At 46.3% G+C, this 26,299-nt stretch overlaps 1 protein-coding gene across 1 annotated transcript in view; it reads left to right on the top strand.

Moving 5' to 3' along the window:
• The window catches only part of Vsx2 (Visual system homeobox 2), a 30,974-nt gene extending 5,175 nt beyond the window's left edge, over positions 1-25,799 (top strand). Inside the window, exons 2-6 of the mRNA XM_070280190.1 lie at positions 1,698-1,748; positions 7,822-8,042; positions 23,631-23,805; positions 24,547-25,207; positions 25,263-25,799. Of these exons, the coding sequence (XP_070136291.1) occupies positions 1,698-1,748; positions 7,822-8,042; positions 23,631-23,805; positions 24,547-25,207; positions 25,263-25,521 (1,367 nt within the window). The 3' untranslated portion in view covers positions 25,522-25,799. The remainder of the gene's footprint in view (positions 1-1,697; positions 1,749-7,821; positions 8,043-23,630; positions 23,806-24,546; positions 25,208-25,262) is intronic.
• Positions 25,800-26,299: the final 500 nt, after the last annotated feature.

Raw genomic sequence — 26,299 nt, 5'->3', positions numbered from 1 at the left:
CACGGCTATGCCATCTATCTGGCTATTTGGAGTGGCTACTCAGCACTTTTTTGGCTTTTTTTTTTGGCTGAAAATTGTTTCAATTGTGGGCAGAGTAGTGGCACGATGCGATTTACCTGGCCTGGCCACTAGTTGGGCTTATTTGTTGGGTTGTTAGTGCGATGATCTGATCACTCTGATCACCATATTTGAGTTAGCGGGTCAACCGAGATCATTAACCTTAGGAATTAGTTAGTAATCAGTGCTCTGGTCTCTTAGGAAAAAGCTTGTATGTTTTTTTTTTAATTAATTCACTTGATTTTCACTCACGAACCTCGAGTACTGTTTGGCTACTTTGCACGACTTTGGAGCGGCGACTACTTGGAGCGGTCTGGGGGCTCACTGGGTGGGCCAGTTTTCCCCGCAACGACATTCCAGCGATCCCAGTTCGACGAAAGTCCCGCAACGTATAGCCCCGGACCCATATCAGCCATTGTCGAGCGTTAATCAGTTTATAAATACTTCGTCACTTGCAGTTTCCCCTATTTTTTTGTTGAATTCTTTTTATTTTTTTTTTTTGCTGGCAGTTCTTTAGTGAAATTTGCGCACTATATGGATTGGATATCAAGTTTCTGTGGCAATTGGAATTCCCGGTAAACACACACAAGCTAATAAAAGCGGTTTGATTGTCGACATGAAAGTATCACTGAAAGAAAAGGGATGCTAAAAATATTTTAAAGAGCTAAACAGATTAGATTTAAATCTTAATTGTCTTTTTTTTTAAATTGTTTTTTATATATAATATATTATAAAATTTTATAATATTATAAAGATTATTTTTCTGTCTCTGCATTAGCCTCGAAATCATCATCATTGTTGGCATATGTCGGGGGTCTTATTGTACTTCTCGATATGCGTCAGCGTAAAACAATTGAGGGAAATGCCAGTCCTGGTCCAAGTCCCAGTCCCAGTCGCTCCCAGTCGCTGCTTCCCTTTCCGTCTGACCCCTTAACCCTCTCCGATGCCCGACCTCAAAAACAAAGCCAATGCCAAAACCAAAAACACAAAAACGCAAAAACCAAAAAGCAAAACGAGTCGGTGACGACTACGACGAGCGCCTTGAAACAATGAAACATCGACCAGAAATTAGCGCGGTTGTCTGTCAAATTTGATTTTGCTTTGATATTTCACTCCCTTTTGTGGCCAGAGAAGGGGCGGCGGGGCGGGGTTGGGCCCCTGGGGGCGGGGCAGGGGCACAGACTGCAAGGAGAGCTTGTCTCGACTTCGACATCGAGGTCGCCGATTTGCATTTCTGAGTGGCTGGGCTGGCACATACACAGTCTCGGATGCACTGCGAAAACGGGTTTCCATATCCCATAGAGCTTGTGCAGTCATAACCCGACTTTCAGTGCAAGAATCTGTCTTTCCAGATACATGTATTATATCTTCCAGATACATTGTAATATCAAATCGTTTCTTATTGTGTACAGACATGGGCCTGCCTATGGCAGGGGGAAGGTTACTTTGGAGGACCTTGCTAATAAGCATTCTCAGAGCCCAGCAAACGATTAGCTTACTGAATTATTATTACTATCACTACGATTATTATTGGCCAATTAATAAATAATTCAATAGTTGATTCAGTCCTTAAACACAATCTGAAACAATAATAATAAAAAGAGGTTTAATTAATTGAATAAACCATTTTTAATTTGCAGGATTTCCGCAGCTGAAAAACTTTGCCGCAGGATCCGGAACTTGTCTGCCGGGTGAGTAATTGTATTTCCCCTCCTTTCCCGAGCATCAAACTGAGCTCCGCCTAAAGGTAGACCAAGGATCCAGGTCCTTGTGAGTGCAATCCTTTTTTGCGAAAAAAAAAATAAAGTTTAAAAGCTCGACATGCCCGACAGAGGGCGGCATTGTGCTGATTGCCGTCTCACTCTAACCTAATTAATGGACATTCCAGGGCTTCATTTCGCAGGTCCTGCTGGTTCTGCAGGTCCTGTAGGTCCTGGGTGTGGCGCGAAAGGGTTCAACTGCGTAAATTTCACATGTCGCGCCCATAAATTCTCCAAATTGCTAATAAAATAAACAATTTAGCTAACGAAAAAACCCACACACGCACACGCAGAGTCTCAAAAAAAGGATAACACACACAAACACACACACACACACTAAGAGAGAGAAAAGCCAAATAATGAAATTTTCATTTTCATTTTGTTGCATTCGTAACGGGCAATAAATATTTTCAACATACGCTTTTATACGCAATTTGCACGCGCATACATCTCTCCTCACATGTCCTGGCACACACACACACATATAAGGACACTCTCTCTGGCCTGCTCTTTAATCCTTTCGACACACAAACACACACACATACATACGTGGAAGCCAAAAACAAAGGCGTGCGAAATGCGAGGCTCACACATAAAGTTTTCTAATAAGAAGCGCTCTGGAAACTGGTTCGAGGATATGGCTCTGGAAGGGTTAAGCCGGGTGGTAGTATGGTATACCGGAGTGAGTGCGCCAATAAATTGAAATGTTTGTAGAGGTGTGGAGTTGTGGAGGAGCACCTGAATCAATCAAGTGTCTGAGTGTGAGGACGAAGCTCTTAAAAAATCGGTATGATATATCAGCATAACTAGGAGTTTAATTCAAGAAAGGGTTCTACTTCAAGAAAACCTCTTCTCTGTAGAGAAGGTCTATAGATTAGTTTGCTGGAATAGATATAAGAATAAAGACACTCCACCTCTAACAATTGCTTTCCCTTCCAAGTCATTAGACTTTTCCCTTTCAATGACTATATTTTGTATTGTAGAATAAATGCCTCGATTAAGAGCTATAATCCCTAATCCAGTGGCTGGTTGATTCCCCAGACAGGTTGTTGCTTAACCCCTTACAGCCCCTGGATGTGGACTGCGATTGGTTTCGCTTCCCACATGTGTGTTGGTTGTGTGTTTTGTGTGTTGGACTGGGTATGGGCTTTTTTTTTTGTTTTCAGCTTGTTTTTTATTGTCTGGCATGTTTTTCAATTAAGCCAGCAAGTGTTTTGCGCCAAAAGGGGTGGCATTCGGCATTCGGCATGGCCGGCAAATAAAACTTAGACACGCTCTGAAAGGCAAAAGGGGTAGGGCTGGCTGGCAGGCAGGCTGGCAGGCTAGATGGCTGACTTGGCTTGGCAAATGCCAATTAAAATCTTGGCCATGACAAGTGCAGCACGATGCACAATCCAACGCTCACCCATCCACCCAATCCACCCACCCACAGCCCACTCTTCCGGCCATTCAAGGCAAATTGCCTTACTTGTCAGTCTCGGGACTCCTCCGACATCTCAACGTCTTGGCTTTTGTTGAATCTTGTCTTGCAATCCGCTCGCAGCAAATGGCTCAAAAGTGGCTACCCCTATGCCTCCTTCCCTTCGTCCATCCTTCTAGCGAAGCTCTTCATCTAATGTTAAGCTTCCCTAGTTCTCCAGTTCTCCGGTTCTCTGGTTCTCTGGAAGAATGCTGCCGTCGAGTGGCTGTGGAAGACTCTTTCCCTTTCAAGCAGGGCACTTCGCCCATAAAAACAGAATGGAAAGAATGCGCGGCCAAGTGGCAAGTGGCCGAGTTCGTGTTCCCTAGCCCGACCCGGCTCCCATAGATTAGAGTCTCTTCAGAAGAGACCACTACACGGCAGCAACAGAAACAGCAGCCTTCAAGCAACATGCAACATGCAACAAAGGCCGTAAAGAGGCAATTAAGTAGATGCTGGGGAGAAGTATTCATTAGAAATTACTCTAGAGAGATATAGTCCTATATCTTTCAGGACTAACGATTCTATATATCCTTGTTATGTCCTTGATGGCTTTTCCTAAGAGATTTCACCCAAAAAGCCCGCACTTTCCAGCCCATGGGCTCACAAAAAAAGTGAAAGAGCAGAAAGTTTAGTGCAGAAATTGTGCCACTATGGTTGTTTTAGTTACTATAGTTGTTGTTGTTTTAGTTGTTGTTGTTACTATTTTTGTTGTAGGTAGTATTGTTGTTGTTGCTGGCAGTGCTTTTGGCTAAAAACGCTTTGCACTTAAAGTTCGTTGAGTTCGCTTGGGTCGGTCGGTGAAGCGGAAAGGTGGCTCCAAGTGGGCCCAAAAGCGAACTTGCCAGGAGGGGGTGGAGGCTGGGAAAGTGTTGCCAATATTGGCCATTTTCAAGCCAAATCTAAAGGGTTATCAAACTACAGAAAAGGTCAGAAGACTCTAAAGCTATAACTATAACTTGACTTAGATTTCCTTGTATTTTGAAAGAGCTTCTTAAAGCCTCCTAATTAAAATTATAATCTTAAAAGATATATCTGAATATGAAGGATTATATCTGGATATATCTCTGCTCGCCCATCACTGACGTAAAAGCAGCGTTAGTGGCAACAGCAATCACGTTAACCAACTTTGTCACAAAGCTGGCTAAAATGCTGCCGCCCCAAAGGGGCACTCCACCTGGTGGAGCTTGTAACAATGGCCGGATGCGGAAGGAGGGGGAAAGAGGGTAGCCTGGGAGTCTGGGAGCCTGGCATCCTGGGAGGTGGAGGAAGAAGACGACGACCAAGTCACACGACAAGCAAGGAATCTAATTAACAATTTTCCATTGAGTGCGCAAATTACGAGGAACAGGATCAGAGAAGGAGCGGGCTGCGTCCAAAGGGTTAGTCCATCCGGGTCCCCAAAAAACGATGGCCGAAAGAGACAGACAGTTGGGGCGAGAGAGAGAGATGGACAGACCGTCAGACCGACAGACAGGAGCAATTAGACGAGAACAAATGCTAGACGGGAGATGGGTCCTTTGGCTAAAAATTCAAAAATTTCTTAACGGATTATAGCTCTTTAAGGATCAAGGACTATTTGTAAGGATTTAGCGAGTGAGGAGCTAGGAAAGCAGGTGCTTTGGAAAGCAGTTAATTGGAGCATTTACTGGACCACTCGCATGATTTTTTGCGTTTGTGGCTTCCGTTTGATTCCTCAAGCAAATAATTCAATTTCATTTCTAATTAGTACGGAAAGAGCACACACATGTGACGAAAAATCCATGCCACACACACACAAACTCATACACAGTCGTGCCACACACACACAGTGGCAACAGCCACGCAGCCACTTTGGTGCTAATGCAAATTGCGAAATTGCGAAATGCCCCTCGAATGGCGTTGGCGTTGACGTTGACGTTGACGCAGACTGAGGCTGAGACGGAGGCGGTGGCGGTGGCGGAGGCGCTAGCAGAGAAGCTGCGAAGCCGGGCGACAGCCACTTTATTAGCGTATTTTGCCATGCAACTGTTTATGCAGCACACACACACACACACATGCATCAACACACCACTAACACTTGGACGAGGAATTAGTCATTTTGTTGGTTACTTGATGCATGGCAGGCGGGCAGAGAGGGGGGCGGTGGGGAGTGGCAAGCAGGAGGAGCTGCGCGGGAAAAGCGCTGTGGCGGAAAAGCTATGTGTGGAGCCAACCAAAATGGCGCAAAGCTCACAAAACGAACAAGTCAAGATGGTTTTACTGAAAAGGCGGGAAAATGGGGTAGACAAGGACCTGGCAAGGAGCACGAGGGAGCAGCGAGGGGTAGGTGTGGGTGCCCCGGGGCAGAAGCGACAACATTTTTTATGCGCTTTTGAGCAAATTAGATTTCCTAATTAAATTTTCTAGTGAAATGCGCATAAATTTCATAAAACTCACTCGCCAGGACCCGGCACAGACGCCTTCCTTTTGTCCGGAAGACGAGTGAGCGAGACACCAGCAGCCCGATAGAAAGAGAGCGCCTGTCGCCTTTCATTTGGCTGCCTCACATTTTTTTCGCCCCCGGCATGCCAGCATCCTGTGTCCTTCGTCCTTCGTCCTCCGGCGTCTGCTTAAAGTAATTAACTAAGAAAATTTTAATTGCTAATATGTTGTAATGCATGTGCCAGTCAGTGCCAGCCAGAGTGGGTGTGTTGGCATCCAGCGATCCTAATGGCAAAACTTTCAATAAACCATGTCCTTCCCCAGAGTATGGGAGTGTGTGTGGGAGCTCATTAAAAGTATGAACAAGAAATTTTATGTTGCCTACTTTTGTGAGTTGCGAAATTAACTGATTCCCTCACTATATTAGTCCTTTTTCGAATCAAATTGTATAATTATTGGAAGAATAATAGCCACAGAAACTGCAACCATTGAAAATCAAGTGGCGGAATTAATTAAGAACCGATCGCCAAGTGAAATGTATATCCAATAAATATGCCCGAAAAATGAATTTAAAATCCGAATATAGAATCCACCTTAATGGTCGATTCTTGCGAACTGCTTCTTTTGTTCGGTTGGCGATTTTATTTTGATGGCCTGGCCAGGTAATTCAAGATGCAGTTTCCAGTGCTGGGGAGGGGGGGCCCTCATTACACACGCATTTCCACTTGCAGGCCGGCGCGCGCATATTTAGTGGAAATGCCAGCGAAAATAGCGAGTCTGGGAATGGGTATGGGGTATGGGAATGGGAATTTGAAATTCACTTGAACGGTTCCCCGTCTGCTTCGTTTTTCATATCGAATTTCAGCGCGAATCGAAGCTGCCAGTCCGGCAGCCCGCCAGCTCTCCTGCCTGCCTCCTGCCTGGGATGTGTGTTTTTCAGTTTTTCACCATTTGCTGATTTATTTTTTTTTTTCTTTCATACTTTCCCAGTACTGGCATTGAGTGGCCCAGACCACTCGATCATCAAACTGTTAGCTGTTTTCTGTTTTCCGGGTGCTTCAGCGCTTCAAGCCACAAAAGCCAAAAAGCCAAAGCCTCAATCATCAATTCCCGATCCCACAATACGCTAAGTGGCGATTTGGCCCCATGAGTGGCTTCTTCTCCACCGATCCACCGATCCTACGACTCATCTTCGGCCAAATCCTCCTCGAATCTGCAGTCTCTTAACAGTTTCTCGTGTAAATACCACAGGAGAGATACTCAGATACTCAACTCGCGAAGGGACTCAAAAATCGCGCCTGTCAACGCGGCTACCGCCGCCTGTCAGCCAGCTCCTTCCACCGATTTCCTCTCGGATCTCGGCTCACCGATCCGTTCCCATATCCCCGTTCGTGGCAGTGTTCCTTCGACGCTTTCACTTTTCCCCGCCTGTCAAGTGCGGGTTTCCTTGGAACAAAAGATGATGTGTGACAAGACCCCAAGACTGTGAAAAAAAAAAAAAACAAAAAGGGAAGAGTGCGCCGGGCTGTTCGAAGCAAATTGGAAACTAGATACAATTATTAAATGTTTAAAATAACAAACCGCTAAAACCACTTCAAGTCGCGCTTCAGCGCCATGTGGTTTTCCCCGGGGGAAGGTCTGGGGAAGGGGGTTCCGGCAGCAGGTCGTGGGAGTCTCGTCAACTAATTTGACAAGAATATCGACGGCGCGCCAAGTGGCATCTACTCGGAAGGAGCGGCACTCAGCTTACCAACAAAATCGGGATGAGAGAATTAATGCAGATTTTAAGATTTTAATGCAGATTCAGAGAGAATTCCACTCAACGATTTCATAAAGGTATCCCTTTTATGGATCCGATAAATACTTCCCAAGATAGAGCTTCCGACATAGGCCAAATTTTCGATTTTCTGGATTTCCCCATTTTTCAGGGGGTCCATCAGAAAAATTCAAAAAAAACTTTAAAAAATTGGCCTCCCAGATTTAAATGCAGTTTTATAGAGAATCGTTTTACGATTCCAGAACTATATGCCTTTTAAGGATCGAATAAATATTTCCAAAGATATCCGAATTATTATTCCACCAAAGTTCATTTCCTAATAAAGTTCTTTCGTGTTATTTTTTTTTTTTTTTTATAAAATTTAGGATCTCTGGCACCCAAGGACTTTGGCATCGAGGCTCTGAACGGCTTCGGTGTCGGACCGAACAGCAAGAAGAAGAAAAAGAAGCGACGGCACAGCAGGACGATCTTCACCAGCTACCAGCTCGAGAAACTGGAAGAGGCCTTCAAGGAGGCCCACTACCCCGATGTGTATGCCCGCGAGATGTTGTCCCTGAAGACGGAGCTGCCGGAGGACCGTATACAGGTGAGTGAGTCAGAGGCACTGAGTGGAAACCCGAAACCCGATACTCGAATACCCGCCATTGTCTCTCTAATGAATTAACGAACTAATTACACATCCGCCGCGGAGGTGTCTGCTGTTGGCAAAACAAAAACCCTGGCCAGGAATTTGCATTTCCTCAGGCCCATTGTCTCGGGGCATGGACCTTGTTTGGATGTCTCTGCTCTGATTTTTCACACCTTTCGGGGATGGGATGGGTCTGGTCCTGGTCCTGGCATGCATGCTTCTGCTCCTCCATATCACTGCAACAAAAATTGGGTGGATCCGAGTCCGATCTGAATGCCAAGTGCTTTAAATTGAATTTCCAATGACGGGTCCTGGCGCAGAATCTGGAAATCATTTAACGTCCTGCCGTCCTGCTGGGCAGGAGCGTGTGGCGAGGGGTGTGGGGAGGGGGGTCCTAGCGCCAAGGGTCTAGGGAAAAAACGCAGAAAATTTCAGCTACGTTTGCGAATTTATAATTAAGCATTTTAATGGCCGTTATTGTTCTAAGTCCTGGCCCGCCTTGCCACCGGGTGTGAGTGAGAGAGGCAGTGTGTCCTGCGAGTGTGTGTGTGTGTGTTTGTGAGCCACCAGGACAAGCAAATTGCCACCCTTAACAGGACGAAGCCCGACCAGGACGACAAAAAAACCCACCCCCACCCCCCGGCATGTTTGCGTGTGTTTGATTAGCAGAAAAAAAAGGCAAAAAAAAAAAAAACCAGTCGAGAAAATGCGCAAAAAAATGCGAGTAATTATGGCGCGATTCCTTGCCGAATTCGCCCTCTTTTTCGCCCGCGAATCGAGTGCGCCACTCCCTCATTAAATCATTCACTCACTCTGCGAGTCCCCCCCCTCAGCCGAGTCGATAAGCTCTCGAGTGCTAATGGTAGGCCCTGGCTCAAGTACCTGGGCACTCTCACTCATCCCAGGTCCTGTGGCAGGATGTTATCGGTGGATTTTGTGCATTTTCGAATCAATACTGACTTAGACCTTAAGGGACATTATTTTTATATATTATCCTGCGTCCTTGCTAATTAAACCATATCGCTGCATCACAATTAACCCACTGAGGTCAGCTTAACCCCACAGAAACGCACTTTCCGACGACTCTGCAGTCCAAATTGAATTTCGAGTGTGTAAAATTTTCCAATTATAGACTTTGGAGTGCCCCACACACACACTCACCCACTGACCACACATACATACATACATACCTACGTGTTGTGTGTGTGTGTGGCAGAAGGAGCTTCGGCCTTAGATGGCTCGAAAGTGCTCGGGGGCATATGGAGCGTTGCTAAAAGCGAGTCCAATTAGTAGCATTACTACTAACACTTCAATTCTGGCCACTGCCACTGCCACGCCCTCTCCCCTCTTGGGCACCCCTTGTGGGCTTTCTGTCTCGCTCTGACTTGGCAATAACGGCAATAGCCATCGCAGGACAACAAAAACAAGGAGCCAGCCCGCCGAAGGATAGCTGTAGTGAAGCAATGGCGCCAAAGTACGGCCATTTTGTGTGTCAACTTGTTGGGGTCGGAGAGGGGGGTGGGGCGCCAGGGGGTGGGCTAGGTCCTGGAGGAGGATATACCATCTTAGTTATATGTCCGTTAGTTTAAGTGAGTGAGTTGGGGGGAGGGGGAAGGGAGTAAATTTGCATTTAACGTTGTTTGCGGTGCCCCCGAAATGGAGTCTATCCCTCTCTCTCTATCAACCACCACCCCTCTCTTTCTTTGTGTGCGTTGGTGTTAGTGTGAGCTCAACAGTTAGAGGACCACAAAATACAGGGGGGGATAGACCGACTAAACCGCAAAACGATGCACAAGGATCCAAGGATCCCCACTAATACAAATAAACACAAGCACTTGAGCAAATTATGAGGAATCCTTGCCACTTTATAGAGGATATATCTAGAGTTTATCCTTATAATTTTAATAAATATTTCATAAAATATTATATATTTAAGAAACATGCTCAAGCTTCTAATACCTATAATAGTTACTAATTACCCTTTTCTTTAGCCCTATATCTTTTATCCTTTTTTTCTCAGTGCATTGCCTGCAAGTGTCATTGAAAATAACGGCACTATTTGCCTTGGACTTGCAGTTGTATGTGTGTATGACCGAAAAATGTGAAAAAAATACCCTTAGAATTTAGCTTTTTGGAATGACAGCGACGGCGCCCAAAAAACTAACAAAACAAGACACACATACATACATATAAACAAACAAGCACTCACACACACACATACACTCGCTCCAAAAAAGGACTCGCACACACACACACACACAAGGAAACTGTCTGAAGCTTACACAGACACAGCCTTCGTCATCGTTGAATGCGTTGCATATTTTCAGGCACTTAAGCTATTTTCATGAAATGTACACAGACACAGCCAGAAACCACACACACACACACACGTATGCAGATTACCCTGACAGCCACAGAAGCGTCCTCCCTCCTAGTGGGTGGTCGGGGCGGAAAAAAAAAAAACGAAACTACTACGACTACAAGTACACACTCGGTATTGATTTTAATTGAAAAATTGTTAATTTTCCATGCCAGTAGCAGCAGCTACAGCTACAGCTACAGCTCCAGAGCTGCCACGCCCACTCGAACGCCCACAGTGCCACACCCCCCCCCCCCCCCGTCTTTCACCACAGAACTTGCGCTTGGAGCGCAGAAAGGACGACTTGAAGTGAACTTTTGTGCTGCCAATTTCCGCATGCGTGTGAGTTGCTTTGCTGGAATGTGTGTGTGTGTGTGAGTGTAGCAGTGCGCTTGTATGTATGTATGTATGTGTACCTGTATGCAGATCCTGCTCCTGTTCTGTGTCTGGGTAATTACTCGTTTCTGTGTGAATAAATTTGCAACCCTGCCATGGATTTGGGGGCAAAATTATTCAAACGCCTTCGAGGAGCCTCAGACAGCTAGTTGGGCAGAAGTGTATGGAATCAGGGGTGTGGAAGCTACATAAATACTTGCTTATCTAAGGGATCTAAGTAATGGGTATCTGATAGTTATCCGAGATATATTCTTTTCTCGCAGTGCCCTTTCCGCGGCCTTTATGCTCAGTGTGGGCCTTGAAGTCTCGCAAGTTCTACGAAACTAATTTACTCAAGTGTCGACGCGTCCAAGTGTCTCGATAGAGAGCCAGAGTTGCAGTTTCGGATTCAGATTCAGATTCAGATTCGGATCCAAATGGTAGTGAGTATGGAAATGGAGTTCCAGCCGCGCTCACAAAATGTGGCCGCGTCATTGGGAGTGTATGGCCTGGGAACCCAATAAGACCCATATATGTAGAAGCAAAAACCAAAAGCCAAGGCAGACTTGCGGCAGACAGGTCGACTGGCCGATGCTGCCACTTGACGCAATGCCGTCTGCATCGCCGGCGATCGTGTTACCTACCTCAGGTCTTGGTTCTCTCAGGTCTGCATTCTGCGGTTCTTCAGGTCCCCAGTCTTCATTCTATGATACATTAAGAAATAATAAATAGAACTACAAGAGTTTCAAAGATATATGAAATCTTTTATGATAGGTTTTTAGCTTTTAATTCTTTGAATAACTTTTCCAGAAAAATTCATTTATTCTTCCAGTAATCATTACCTCGAAATACATTTCTTCTGAAAGTTTCATCCAAATTGGAAATATTTTTCTCAGTGCATTCCTCGCCAGAGATTCCTGCTTTTTTTCTCAGGCCCGCAATGATCGTGAAACTTCTTCATTTTGTTGACTCTGCCCCGAGTACCAATTCGTTTAAAATGGTATCAATTCTAAGAAAAATATTATTTTTTTATAATTTCTCGAGTGCCTTAATCTGTTGCCGAAGTCTTCGGCTTTCGACTTTCGAGTTTCGACCGACTGGCTGGCTGGCTGGCTGCAGTTCGATGTGCATAATCACGATGGTACCCCTGGCAGAGTACCCCTTTTATTTTCTGATTCTCTGGATTGCTGGATATGCTGGAGTTTCTGGTTTTGCTGGCCTTCTTTGAGTGAAAACAGACCGAGAATGAGGAGGAGGCCCCCCTTCTGGCCACCGATTTGGTGTTGACGGGCTCCGCCGCACAAAATGAAACGTCAATTTCAAGAGTTTTTCCTGGTAATAATTAGTAGCTGAGGTGGGCATTTAAATACTCGCTCGCACTCGCACTCCATCGCCATCGCCTTCCATTTTATTTAATATTTTTTTTTTTTTTTGTTCGCCGGTCTAGTTCCCCCACTGCCTCTGGCTATGGCTATGGATATATATTCTGCGTATTTGTGTACAAAAATACTCGGCGCAGCAGCCAAATAATAATGCATATAATTGCATTTTAAGTAGTTGCTGACTGAGGCTGTGCTGCCTGGAGTATTGTGTTACCTTCGAGCTCATGTCAACCCTGACATCGTGTTTTTCTTCGTTTTTTTTTTTTGTCCGCTTAGAGGGAGGGAGAGGGAGCTGGGCTGTATAGGAGTGGATTTTAATTTTCCACTCTTGAGGTTTCCAGGAAAACGGAACGGCAACGGAAACGCGACCAGCAAGTGGGTGGCAAGCTTCCAGAAGAATTGGTTTCCAGAAAAGAATTAAACATACTAGCCCTGGGGGGGGGAGGGGGTTCATCTTTTTTGGAAACAGAAAGTGTTACTCGCTTAATGATTTAAGGATTTAAGGAGCTAAGTTGAAAGGATCTAGGCTGTAGGATAGTTATGGGTAGCCACTCGCACGACTGAGTGGCTAACAAGCTACTTTCCCACTTGAAGACACGTACAACAGCGGCTGGATGGATGGGGGAAAGACACTATTCCAGACACTGAGCACTGTGCTCATTTTGCGCTAATAAGTACGGATGATGGGCGACAATCGGAGTTGTGATGGGAAGTGCGTGCAAGACGAATCATTATCATCCGGCGGGAAACTGCCAAATCCAATGGAGGTCACGTTTTCGCGCCGTGGGTGGTGCGGTGGGTAAGGCTGGTGGGTGGGTGATGAACGGGCGCAATCCCACTCGAAATAAACAACAAACAAAACGCAGCAAATTAATAACAGAGCCCGGTCAAGGAAGCAGTAACCCTCCCAGAAAGAAAGTGTAATTGCGACAATGTGGCTGCACTTACACGTGTCATCGCAACATCAGCGTCCTCGCACTTGCCGAACGGGAGTTCATCCCTTGGAATCTTCCCAGCCCTCCCGGGGGGAATTGTCCTGCAGGACCGGCGAACAAACCGCATTGGCACATTGTTGCCATTGACTTTGTACGGGGAGGATAATGGTCCTGCCCTCAATCCACTACTGGAGTGATTAAAACCGATTGGGGATTATTCGCTAATGCGGAGCTTACTATGTTTGATGATGTGTTTAGGACCGAATTGGATTTGGAGTTGGGTCTCCCCCAATTGAGATAATTGAAACACTTTTCCCCCATTACCCGCCGATCGAGCAATTTGGTTCAAACCAGACTAACGACCCCGTCCGAGTGCCGATCACCCGCCCAGGCCCCAAGGAAGAGGCCCCCAATCCCCGGTCCGCGGTCTGTGAATAGGGCCTATTATCGCATTTTGAAAGGCGTAATTATCGCATGACAATCCGAACGGAATGTGTTATGTTTGTACAGTATTTACTCAATAAACATTATCTCCGATCGGACAGATTGGATCGTCGGTCAGTCCAGCCCAATTTCGGGCTCCCACACACCGAATCCCCAATTCGATTGGACTCATCGAGCAAACCCAATAAAAATAATAACATCGCGATGGAGCTTGGTAGCTTGGGAGCGAGGTGTTTTTTGTGTGGATCTGAAAAATTAGTCACTTTCGAGGGCTTTTTGTTTGGGGATTTCCTGTCTAGAGGGCTGGGAATATTTTTAATTGGAAGAAGCTCTCTTATTGATTAGTACTCCCAGTCCCCATCCCCACTCCATAGTGCATTCAACCGGCTGGCCGGAACAGCGAGTCACCACCATGATCAGTCTAATTCCGCAACTATGCCAAATTCTGGGCAATTTGCGGCAAAAAGCCTTTCACTTTTTTTTTTTCTTTGTGTGCCATTCTGTGTGCTGTACGGAGCTGTTTGGACCGGAGGCGGATGGGCTGGAGGGAATATAATTAAAAAAAAAAAAGGGGGGGCTATTATATTTTCACGCCTCGACTCCGCGGAAAAGTCAACAGACAAAGTCGCCCTGAAATTGGGCAGACGAAACAAAATGAAACTAGACAAAAAAAAAAAAAAAAACGTCAACGACTCTGAATCCGAATCCGAATACATATATCCCAATCCCAATCCCAGTTCGAGACTGAGTCCGAGTCCAACGAATTATTTGCAGAATCATCAAATTAAAGGTTTGATGTTGATTTCAACAAGCCCCACAGCACGGGTGCGAAGGGGTCCAAGCTGCAGCCCAGTGTACTCTCTGCAGTATATACTGTACTACAGTATACACACACATATACATAATCCTACTTATAGAGTAGATAATGTGTTGAAAAGTGGACAGTCATGCCTTGCAGTGGAGCGATCGAGTGTCTGTATAATTTTCGTTCGTTCTCTCGAATTGGCTGTCATAAGTTTTGAGTAGAAAATTGGTGTGCAACAGGCAACCCCGAATCTGAATCTGAATCTGTATTCGAATCTGAATCTGCCTCGAGTGCGTGGCAGTAAGGAAAAGGATTTCTTGATTGCGATAATGAGTTATATTTAATTTCCTTGCTCTCCACAGAGAACAGCCACTTGAGAATGGCTTCCAAGGATATGGTTAAGTCAGATGATGGGAGATCCCTTAGAAAACTTAAAGTCCTAAACTAATGGATGTGGTTCTGTTCTTTTTCTGTTTTTTTTTCTGAAAGCAAGTCAACTAATTTCCCTTCCGCTGACATATTTCCATTTGTTATAAAAGCAAGCCCAGTTCTGGCACGTTCATTGTTTGTCCTCCTTCCTGGACCCTGGATCAACCCTTTCCGACTACCTGGCTGGAAATTAGGCGCGCCCTGTGTTGTGTTTTTTGTATTTTGCACGCAATTAGAACAAATAGTTTCGGACTAAGGACCTTCAGGACTAAGTATCCACAGCCAGCAGTCCTTGATTGATGGTCATACATGCTTGGGCACCATTGATTGATGTTGGACTCTGAGGACTGCTGTCTGCTTCCAATTTCCAGAGAGAGTTTCCAATTTGCGGAAACACCACTAATCCACACTTTCATCTCTGGCGGAGCATATTTTCCAATTTTCACAAAGTTCGACTCGCAACTGAAACTGTTCGCCGCACAATTGACATTATAAATCGCATTTCACGCTAATTTTCAACAACAAGTGGCCTTTAAAGGAAGTCCTGCTCGTCCCGGCAGGACTCGGCGTCGAAATATTTTACAATCTGAGCTTGGCCCCCAGGGGAATTGTCCTTCTGCCGACAAACAAAGGGCACTTGGCGAGGCGGCTTGTGAGGTTTTTCACCAAAATTAATTTAATAGATTCGGTCTGGAGCGAAATAAAAGCGGAATCGGGGGCGGTTCGGGGGCAATGAGCCTTGTCAGCATCCCCCGGTCTTTGTTGGGCCGGGCTTTCACCTTCCATAGCCCCCACCTGGGCCGGTAATTGAAGAATTGTCAGCGAATTATGGTAACAAAATGGGTTTTCCGGGCGTTGGGCGGGGGTGGGGTGGTAGGAGGTTCTGATCCAGACTATTTATAGAGCTGCCAGGACAGGCCGCAGAAGTTGTGCACTTTATCAACTGTTGCAACTTGGAGGCGTGGCGCCACGCGGCGTATCCCGCCTGCAGCTGACACTTCAATTGGTTTGTCGCTTCGCCTGCCTGGGCTGGTGATGCAAAATAAATAAAAAAAATAAAACATACAACAGATGTGGAGGAGTAGGGATAAGCCGACAAGGCAATACCCTAAGGATTGCATTATGGATGGTATAGGTCCCTAAAAAAAGGGATTCTACTCCAAGGCAGAGTCCTGGTCATGATAGTATTATTTTTCATATTTATAATAATACTACCATATAGTACCCATCTTCAGGCTTCAGTCAGGAGACCCATCCTAGGAGTTGCGTATTTTTTTTTTGGCAATACCTGTCAGGTGGGCGGAGTGGGGACTGGCACACCGGGCGGCTGGCACACGCAAATCAGACAATTTGTATCCAGCGGCGAATATAATTGAAAAATGATTGGTTTACCATTAATGAAAATGATGATGACAACGTCGCCGCTGTCAGTGGCACACACCTGCTGCCCCAGCCGCAGTCCCAGCCGCAGTCGCAGCCGCGTCTTCGATTGTTGGGTCAATCGGCCACGGAGACCGAGCACCCGACGGCTATGACAATGATGATCGATAATCGCAGCAATAACGACTGTGAGGAGTTGTCACTTGTTGACTTGTTTTGTGGCTCTTCTTCCCCGAACAATGCGCCTCTCGGACGTGTGAATGGCGAGTGCCCATTGTTGGCTTGGGTTTTCATATCACATCGGCATGGGAACCTCACAAATAAGCTTGAGGAGTAGGTAGAGTTACCCGGGGACTAGGTCACATCCCTTCCCCAGACACCCCCCCGAGAAAGCTGGACCCATCGTCGTCGTCGTCGTAATCTGTGTCACAGGACTCATCGCTACCATCGCATTTTCGCACGTCCGGCAAGGAATTTCTATTTTGCGTAGCTCTCCGGGAACGCCAAGCACGCCGGACTTATTAACATTAAATCGCTTTCAGCGCCTCGGCATCGGCTGCCTGTCGCCGCAAATTGGAAATTCCGTCATTAATTCTAATAAGATTATTAGTTCCCCGGCCGATGAGCGCATGGTATCGGGGTGGCACGGGGAGGGTAAACAGGACTTGTGTTTCGACACCTCAAAGTCAACTCCAATCAGCCGCAGGATTCCGGTTGTATCGCTAATGGTTAGTACCACCCTCCACTGAGAGATAGCGTCCATCCATCCACCAGTTTCTGGCCTGGCAACCGGCAACCGGTCGAGCAAAATCCAATAAGCATAAGTGTGTCCTGGGCGCTTGCTCGCTGGTCCCCGGAGAGGCCCGTTTCCAGTTCCCCGGGCCAGGGCCCATTGAGTGCGAAATGATTGAAATTAGCGCGCGTTAATCATAAACAAACGAGCGGTTCGAAGTTGGTTTTTCCCGGAGCGGGGTGGGGTGGGTAGACCAAATCACCCCGAGCAACCCTTTGTGTTCGCGGAAGGACCTCCGGAGGGCGGGGGCTGAAGGACAAAACAAACAAACAAATTGCAACAGTTCTCACACTAAGTACGAGCGAGGAACCTGCTGGGCCGGCACGCGTCCTTCCTCCACGTGCACTTGCCAATTTGCCGATTTTGGTCAGGATTTCGGGTGATAACTGCTCACCCGAGTAATGATGATTTATGGACGATGAGTGCTCCAAAAGCCCGACACTCGTGGTGTCTTCGGGGCTTCCCAATCAGAGACCTCCCAGCCATAGCGATTACTTAAAGTAAACACTAAACATCTCGTAATCGGTCCGACGACTCAAGTCGGGGAGTCAGGTCCGTAGAACCGCCCCCTTGGGCCCTCAGCCACGCCCACCACACTCAGGTTAGCGCCCCATTTCAAAGATCTCTGAACGTAATTAGAAAATCGGTTCATTAATCACGAGACATTTAAAACATCATTTGGCCGTAATTAATTGTTCAGCGGCAATGCCAATTGCACTGGAAGCTCAATGTCAAGTAAAGGTCATTAATATGACTCGCATGTGCCGCCCGCTCCGGCCTCCAGCTCCCATCCTGCCCTCGGTTTCGATCCGTTTGTGTAAATTAATACTCGAAAAAATTATAAAAAAAAGAAAGAATCGGAACTGGAAAAATCATTTCGCATTTACATTTCTTAATCCGTAATCCGCAAGAACTGAAAGGCTTCTCCCTCCTCCGGCTCCTGCTCCTGGTCCGGATGAATGGCCCGCGACTCGTATGGGAGTTGGAAATTGAAGTTGCGGCGGACAGACACAAAAACAAAAGGAAAGCTTAATGGAGAACCTCGAAGGATATACCCTAGAGAAAATATTAAAGGGTTCAGGGAAGACCTCAAGAACTATGGACCTCCATATAAAGGATATATATAGTCAGAACTAATTTATAATTTACACATTCAGATATAGCTCCCATTCGCACATCCTCGCCCAAAGCATGTGGATACCCTTCCGGCATCGTTTGAAAACAAATTCCGCGAATGTCAATTGAATATTGGATATAAAGTGCGGACTCTCGTTATGAAATTTCCACACGCCCCGCCTGGCTGTCTGCATGGGTGGGAGGAACTGGTTGACTCCAAGCCAGTGGTGCGAGCCACCCAACCACCCAACCACCCACTTGCCACTCCACTCAGTCGCTCGTTCGAGTTGATGAAGTAAACCAATAAAGGCCGCACCGCACAACCTCAAAGCCGGTCCAAATCCCTCGCACAAAACCAAACCACTGGCAGCTGCAATCGAATGCAATGTGTTCGTGCACATGTCACCTGAAAGGACAGAAGGACGACCTACGCAGTGGAGTCACCCACCTGCCACCCACCTGCATATGCAATTTGCGCAATTTTGCAGCCCGGGTGAGCAAATATTTGTCACCCAGTATCCAGTATCCAACAGTACCTGATCCCCGATTTGTAAACGGGCTTCGAAATGAAAATCGAAATCCTTCCGCAGGACGACGGACAGGCCATTGAGAGTCTGTGATTGGTTACCAATATTTTAATTATGGCTCCTGGTTATTGGATCTTAAATCTTAAAACTTAAATCATAGTTTCAATTAATTAGAGGAGTTGGAATCCTCAAAAACGACCTCATCATCGCTCACTTGGCCAGCACTTTTGATGGTCCGATAAATCAAAAGTGATTCCGCCAACCGGACAAGTGGGCGTGACCCGGCATCCTCGGTCTCGGCCCATAAAAATGTCCTGTCCATCGACAAGCAATCACCCCTTCGACCGCTGAGCACCAAGTACCGAGTACCGAATGCCGAAACTGAAACTGAACCTGAAACTGGATAATAATAAATTTTCAATCAGCAAATTGATGTCGTGATTCCCGGCATCCTCGAATCGAAGTTGAAATGGGAATGGTCAAGTAAATCAAGTAATCATTTAGCGGCAGATTGTCCCGAGCTGTTATCTATATTAAAGTGGTTGGCATTATCCACTACGCCCTCCCCCTGCCACTCTTTACTTTCGAAGACTTTGGAGGCGGTGGTGACTTAAATCACATTCAGTTAACTTTTGGCCATAAATGGATTAAAATGGCGATTAATTCGGGCTTCTAGGGGGAGTACTCTGTCCTTTCTATGGCCCACACCGCTTTCTCTACATTCCCAAGACTATTGAGCAATCTTTCAATGGTTCTTTCATTTCTATAGCATTGATGAGTCGAATAGGAATAGGTTTTATGTTTCCCAATTTTCAAAAGAGTCTTTCGGAAAAATTCGAAAAAATAGGGGAAAAAAGTGGCTTCCTAGGCTTAAATGCAGAGAATCGTTCTACGATTCCAGAACTGTATCCCTTTTTCGGATCGGATAACTACTCCCCAAGATACAGCCTCCGGAATAGGCCATATTTTTGATTTCCTGGATTTCCCCATTTTTCAAGGGGATCCATCAGGAAAATTCGAAAAATATCGAAAAAAAATTTGCTTCCCAGGTTTGACTGCAGTTTCATAGAAAATCGTTCTACGATTCCAGAACTGTATCCCTTTTTAGGATCTGATAAATATATCCCAAGATACAAGCTTCGAAAGAGACCCTATTTTCGATTTCCTGGATTTCCCCATTTTTCAAGGGGATCCATGAGGAAAATTCGAAAAATATCGAAAAAAAATTTGCTTCCCAGGTTTGAATGCAGTTTCATAGAGAATTGTTCTAAGACTCCAGAACTGTATCCCTTTTAAGGATCGGATAAATATATGCCAAGATACAGCCTCCGGAATAAGCCATATTTTCGATTTCCTAAATTTCCCCATTTTTCAAGGGGATCCATCAGGAAAATTCGAAAAATATCGAAAAAAAATTTGCTTCCCAGGTTTGAATGCAGTTTCATAGAGAATCGTTCTACGATTCCAGAACTGTATCCCTTTTAAGGATCGGATAATTACTCCCCAAGATACAGCCTCCGGAATAGGCCATATTTTCGATTTTCTGGATTTTCCCATTTTTCAAGGGGGTCCATCAGGAAAATTCGAAAAAAATTAGTTTCCCAGGTTTGAATGCAGTTTCATAGAGAATCGTTCTACGATTCCAGACCTGTATCCCTTTTAAGGATCGGATAACTACTCCCCAAGATACAGCCTCCGGAATAGGCCATATTTTCGATTTTCTGGATTTCTCCATTTTTCAAGGGGATCCATCAGGAAAATTCGAAAAATATCGAAAAAAAATTTGCTTCCCAGGTTTGAATGCAGTTTCATAGAGAATTGTTCTAAGACTCCAGAACTGTATCCCTTTTAAGGATCGGATAAATATATCCCAAGATACAGCCTCCGGAATAAGCCATATTTTCGATTTCCCCATTTTTCAAGGGGATCCATCAGGAAAATTCGAAAAATATCGAAAAAAAATTTGCTTCCCAGGTTTGAATGCAGTTTCATAGAGAATCGTTCTACAATTCCAAAACTGTATCGCTTTTAAGGATCGGATAACTACTCCCCAAGATACAGCCTCCGGAATAGGCCATATTTTCGATTTTCTGGATTTCCCCATTTGTCAAGGGGATCCATCAGGAAAATTCGAAAAAAAATTGGAAAAAATTGTCTTCCCAGGTTTGGATGCAGTTTTATAGACAATCGTTCTAGGATTCCAGAACTGTATCCCTTTTAAGGATCGGATAAATATTTTCCAAGATACAGCTTCCGACATAGGCCATATTTTCGAGTTTCTGGATTTCCCCATATTTCAAGGGGATCCATCAGGAAAAATTGAAAAATATCGAAAAAAAATTTGCTTCCCAGGTTTGAATGCAGTTTCATAGAGAATTGTTCTAAGATTCCAGAACTGTATCCCTTTTAAGGATCGGATAAATATATCCCAAGATACAGCCTTCGAAAGAGAATAATTAATTCCATAGGTCTTTCATCCCTTTCTACCTCTATTTGTTTTATTTATTAAAAGTTTCCAACTTCCATATTTAATGATTAAGTTTAGTGTTTATTTTTAATAGAATTCCTTGTTTACTGGAAGTTTCTAGCTTAGTGAGAAAACCCCCGACTGGTTTCGATTTCAAAGGAAAAATTGGAAATTGGTCCGATTTCCCCTCCGAAGGTAGGCTCCAATTTCCTGGAAAGCAGATTTCGGTTAGCAGCGGCTTCCGTTTTGGAAATTTGTGCCATTTCCCTCTTTGATTTCCGCACTCAAAGCGGACCCCTCCGCCTCTCCGCCCGTGGCCCTTGGGTTTTCCGGGCCCCAACTTTTGGGATCATAATCACGATGGGATCTGGATGATGATGGGAAGTTGCTGTTGATGTTGCTGCTGCCGCTCCAGTGTTGTTGCAAATTGCAAAATGATATAATTCAATGAGAGTTGATTAAATTATCAGGGCTGTCGGTTGTCTGTTGTCGGCTGTCGGTGGAGCATCGTTGACACTCGTCCCCCACCACCGCCCAGCTCCCCCTGGCCCAGCAATACACCGGACGTTGCTGGTGTTGCTGTTGCAGTTGCAATTTCTGTTGCTGTTGCTGCTGTTGCCTGTGTGCCTTGTTAATGAAATTTTCCGCTCCTTTAGCCGAGGCTCCGTCCGTGTTTGTATTGTTTACATCAGAGTGTGTGTATCGGTATAGGTGTGCCAGGGAGTGTGTATGTGTGTGTGTATGTTGCCTGTTTATTATTGCAGAGTGTTGTTGCTGTTGCTGGTGGGGCTGGTTGGAGCTTCGGCTTTTGTCTGTTGTTGCAGCTGATGATGATGACGTTGACGTTGCATGATGAAATAACAAACCGGATTAATTTGATTTTGCATCCAAGCGATGCAGGCCCAAGTCCAAAAGCCTGCTCCGGGCCCGGCCAGGAGCGGCTCCTGTGCCGCACCAGTGTGTGTGTGTGTGGAAATTAATTTGACATCAGTTGGCAGTCCCCTGGAACAGTGGAGGGTAATTTCAGACCCGAATCTCATCTTTATGTTGTTCCTATTCCACGCCCGAGTAATCTGCCAGGGAATCGATTGCAAGGAGTCTTAAAAGGACTTCCAATTCCGTCCTAGAAAGGACCTCTATAACCTCTTTTTCAAGTGCATCGAGGAATGGCACAACGCATCGCATTTATTTTGGAGGGCACTTTGCCAAACTACTCACCGAGTTGTAAATTTCCTGGGCTGAAACTTAACTGAGTGGCTCCACCCCGCCGTGGCACATCCTTTTCGTCCTTGGCTCCGTGCTCCTCCAGTTCGGGTCTGCCAATTTCTCATGCAACCAGATTTATGGGTCCGGCGATTCAAGTCGCCTTGGTAGGCATCCAAAACTGGTGACAGAACCAAAAGCCAAGCCGCTTTATCTTCGTTTTGGTATCCTTCCTTTAGTACCCTCCCAAAGGAGGGCCACGCCCCGTGCCGCCCACTTAACCCGCGCACGATTTGTTGGGATTTGAGCAATCCGTGTGAAAGGGATTGGAGGGTCTTGAGGGGTCTGAGGGTTCTCCATGCTTCTTGGCCAAGGAATTTCCAGCAGAAATGTCGCCACAACGGCAGTCCCCATCCCCCCTGCCTGTCCTCCAGCTCCAGGACCTCCTTACTTTTCCCGCCAGCTGGCCTGCTTTGCATATTTTGCTTTTTTATTATAAATTTTCATTCTGCTGCTTCCACAGAGCCACTTCACTTGAATCCTCGTCGATTTCACTTTACCGGGCAATCTTTGGTGTTTTTCAGGGCCACCACTCCCTTCTCCTTCCTCCTCTAGCCGGGAGTCGAGTCCCCCACCACCGCCCCTCTTGGAATACATGACTAATAGCAGAACTAAACGATTTGATGGACCAGAAAAATGATGACTTCTTTTCGGTACAGACACAGGGAATTGTTCGAAAGGTTAAGGGTTGCCCAGGGGTCTGATTCCGGGGGTGGTTCTTACTTGCGAAATCCTTTCTGTGGTCCTGTGTGGCAAATCCTTTTATTGTGACAGTTGTTGTTGCCGGTTGCCGGTTGTTGGTTGCTGGTCGCCTTTGTGATCAACATTTAATGTTTTCATATTATCATCGTTGTTGTTGCCGCCCAAGAATCGGTTTAATGTCTCGGAAGATAATCTAATTTGGTCACTTATATGCGAATATGTATATCATTTGCCATTCGGTGTGTGGCGAGCAGAGTCCTCACAAGGGAGGTCCTCCAGTGCCTGTGCCTGTGCCTGAGCCGAGGGGTTTACGGCCCAAGTATTAGCATTTAAAAAACATTCCATTTACATTTTTTCGATTTGAATGAGTTTTTATTTAATAATTTGCAATTTGCATGCCATTTGAATGGGATTAGAGAGGAGCCAGTGGCCAGTGGCCATTGGCCGGCACTGAATGGGTCAGCGGCCATATGGGCGACATCTTGGAGCTATCCACAGAGTCACTTTTAATGTCACTTTTTGCAAGAATTTAAATAGTAGCCTCTAACCTCCATCTATTAATATTGCAGGTCTGGTTCCAGAATAGACGAGCCAAGTGGCGCAAAACGGAAAAGGTATGGGGCGGCAGCACCATTATGGCCGAGTACGGTCTCTACGGGGCCATGGTCCGGCACTCGCTGCCCCTGCCAGACACGATCCTCAAGTCGGCCAAGGACAACGATGCGGTGGCACCCTGGCTACTAGGTATGGATCAGAAATGTAAATGCAACAATCATATCGAATATCTCACAGTACTTCCCCACCTACCCCCACAAAACTATAAACTATAAACTAGACTTCTAAAGGACTAGGCTTACAATTGGCACTATTATGGAAAGGGATGGGGACTTTAATTAAATTTCGAATCGCACAAAGGACAGCGGTTCGGGGATTATAAAATGATAGCGGCTGGATGTTGGATTGGATGTTGGATTGCCATTCGGGCAAATTGTGAGCATATTTGGCGTGCATGTCCGAGGAGCTGGAGCGCGCATCTTCCACATTTCGGTCATATGTTGCGCGCACATTCCCCGGAATGACTTTGCGGATTAGCAGACAATAAACTCCGTGCCCGACCCGGCCTGAGGACAAGTGCCTCGGGGGTGGATCGTCCTTTATTCGTTAATAATCGCTTAATAAATGCAAAATGCACACGCTTCCCGGGTGCTGGGCTTCTGGGGTGATGGGGTGATGAATTCCCGTTCTATTATCTATTTCGAGGGGTGCCTCGGAGTCGCATTCCTCGCAAGATCCCAACTACTGGCGAATTAATTCCCAAGTAGCCGTGGCCAAAAGTGGCTTAGCGGGTAGCGTTTTTAATTAAGTCGAATGTCAAATTAGTTGGCAATTGATTTCCAGGGGCAGGATGGCAGGCCCTTCTCTAAAGGATTCCCACAATTAACTCGAGAGTAAACAGACTGACTGATGTTCCCAATTATCCCGCAGGCATGCATCGGAAATCCATTGAGGCCCAGTCCGCCCTCAAGGACGATTCCGGGGTGAGCGACCACGAGGACTCCGCCGGCTCCAAGTCTGCCCACTCGGAGGAGCTGCGCTCCCACTCGCGAGCTCTCAGCTCATCCACAGAGTCCCTCAACGTGGTCAGCCCGGCGCCCAGCAGCTGCACCACCTCCGCTTCGACGGCGCCACCCACCTCGACCACGCCCCACGGTAGCAGTGGCTACGCTGGAGCCGACACTCCCACCCCGGGCGGGGCCACCACCAACAGCTCGGGCAGTCCCCACATCGAGCTCAGCTCCCCCTCGCCCCAGCAGCAGTTGCAGCACCAGCAGCCACCGATGGGGCAGGCGGGGCAGGTTCCGGTGCAGATGCCCCATTACCTGGGCACTGGCGGCGTTGGAGTCGGAGGTGTGTCTGCCGCGCCCAGCTACCATCCGCTGTTGGACGCGGCCAATGCCGCCGGTGCAGGTGCCGCTGCCTCCAGCAAGGACTTTCATCTGATCATGAACACGGCCGTGGCAGCAGCAGCGGCTGCGGCACAGCAGCAACAGCAGCAGCAACAGTCGCATGTGGCAAGTACCCCGCCCGGCTTGCACGCCCACCACCTGGCTGCTGCTCTGATGGAACACGATCCGGATGCTTTTAGGTAATAGTTATTACCTCCACTGCCTAACAGCTACTAACCTTTCGTGCCTTTCCAGAAACAACTCCATTGCCTGTCTGCGGGCCAAGGCCCAGGAGCATCAGGCGCGGCTCCTGAACAACGGAGGCCTCTTCCTGCAGGTCCGCAGCTTTGCCGCCCACGCCCAGGCCCATGCCCAGTCGCAGTCCCTGGATATGCTGAAGGTCGGGGAGGGTCCTGGACAGAACGCTTCCCAGTCGCTGCCCAATCCCGCATCCAGCATCAAGCTGGAGTTGGCAGGCGGAGGATCCTTGGCCGTGGCCGGCGAGGATGTCTGACAGAGGAAGCCGTAGGGTTCTCAGGCCGCTCCTTACGGCCAGGACGACAAGAGTGCAACACGCCCCGTTACTTAGAACCGCCCCCTGCCTCAATCCAAGCACACACAAGACACCCCACACACCCCACACACTCCACACACTCCGAAACCAAATCAAAGAGAATCGAAACCAATTTTTTTTACGAAACCTAAGCTTAAGATCCAGTAACCGCGTATTGAAAAGAAAACAAACACTACAAGTAAGTTTATTTTAGCTGTAAGGACACAAGAGGTAGTATTCTAAGAGGTCCTTCATCAAGGACCCACTTTTTTTTTCAAATCTAAGTTGAGTGAAAATGTATGCTACATTTTGGAGGAAGGAAAGAATAAAATTAAAATATAGATGCGATAGAGGAGCGTGTTTTAAGGCCTTCCAGCGATTCTACAGGGGTTTTTCTCATCGCCCTCTGTAACTTACATTCTACATTACCTTACTTTCTACATTATCTTACTTTCTACATTACATTTTTGTTTCCTTACTGTAGCTTACATTTTTACTTTTTACATCTTACTTGATTTTTACTTTTATTTTTAAGTATTATTTTCTCACTTTCTTTGCGTTTTATACTCGATTTAGGTTATGATTTTTATACCCGTCGGTTTTGCTCGGAACTGTTATAATTTCGAATAGTCTGGCAGCTCTATTCTTCGTCAACGGCAGAGGGCGTTACAGAAAACGAACACCAGATGGTGAGTGGCTTGCTTTTATTTTATTTTCTTTATTTAATGGGGCTTCTGCT

This window comes from Drosophila bipectinata, chromosome XL (genome assembly GCF_030179905.1).
Source record: "Drosophila bipectinata strain 14024-0381.07 chromosome XL, DbipHiC1v2, whole genome shotgun sequence".
In the NCBI taxonomy this organism is placed as follows: Eukaryota; Metazoa; Arthropoda; class Insecta; order Diptera; family Drosophilidae; genus Drosophila; species Drosophila bipectinata.
The sequence above is the reverse complement of the archived record's forward strand: the minus strand, read 5'-3'. Positions and strand labels throughout refer to the sequence as shown.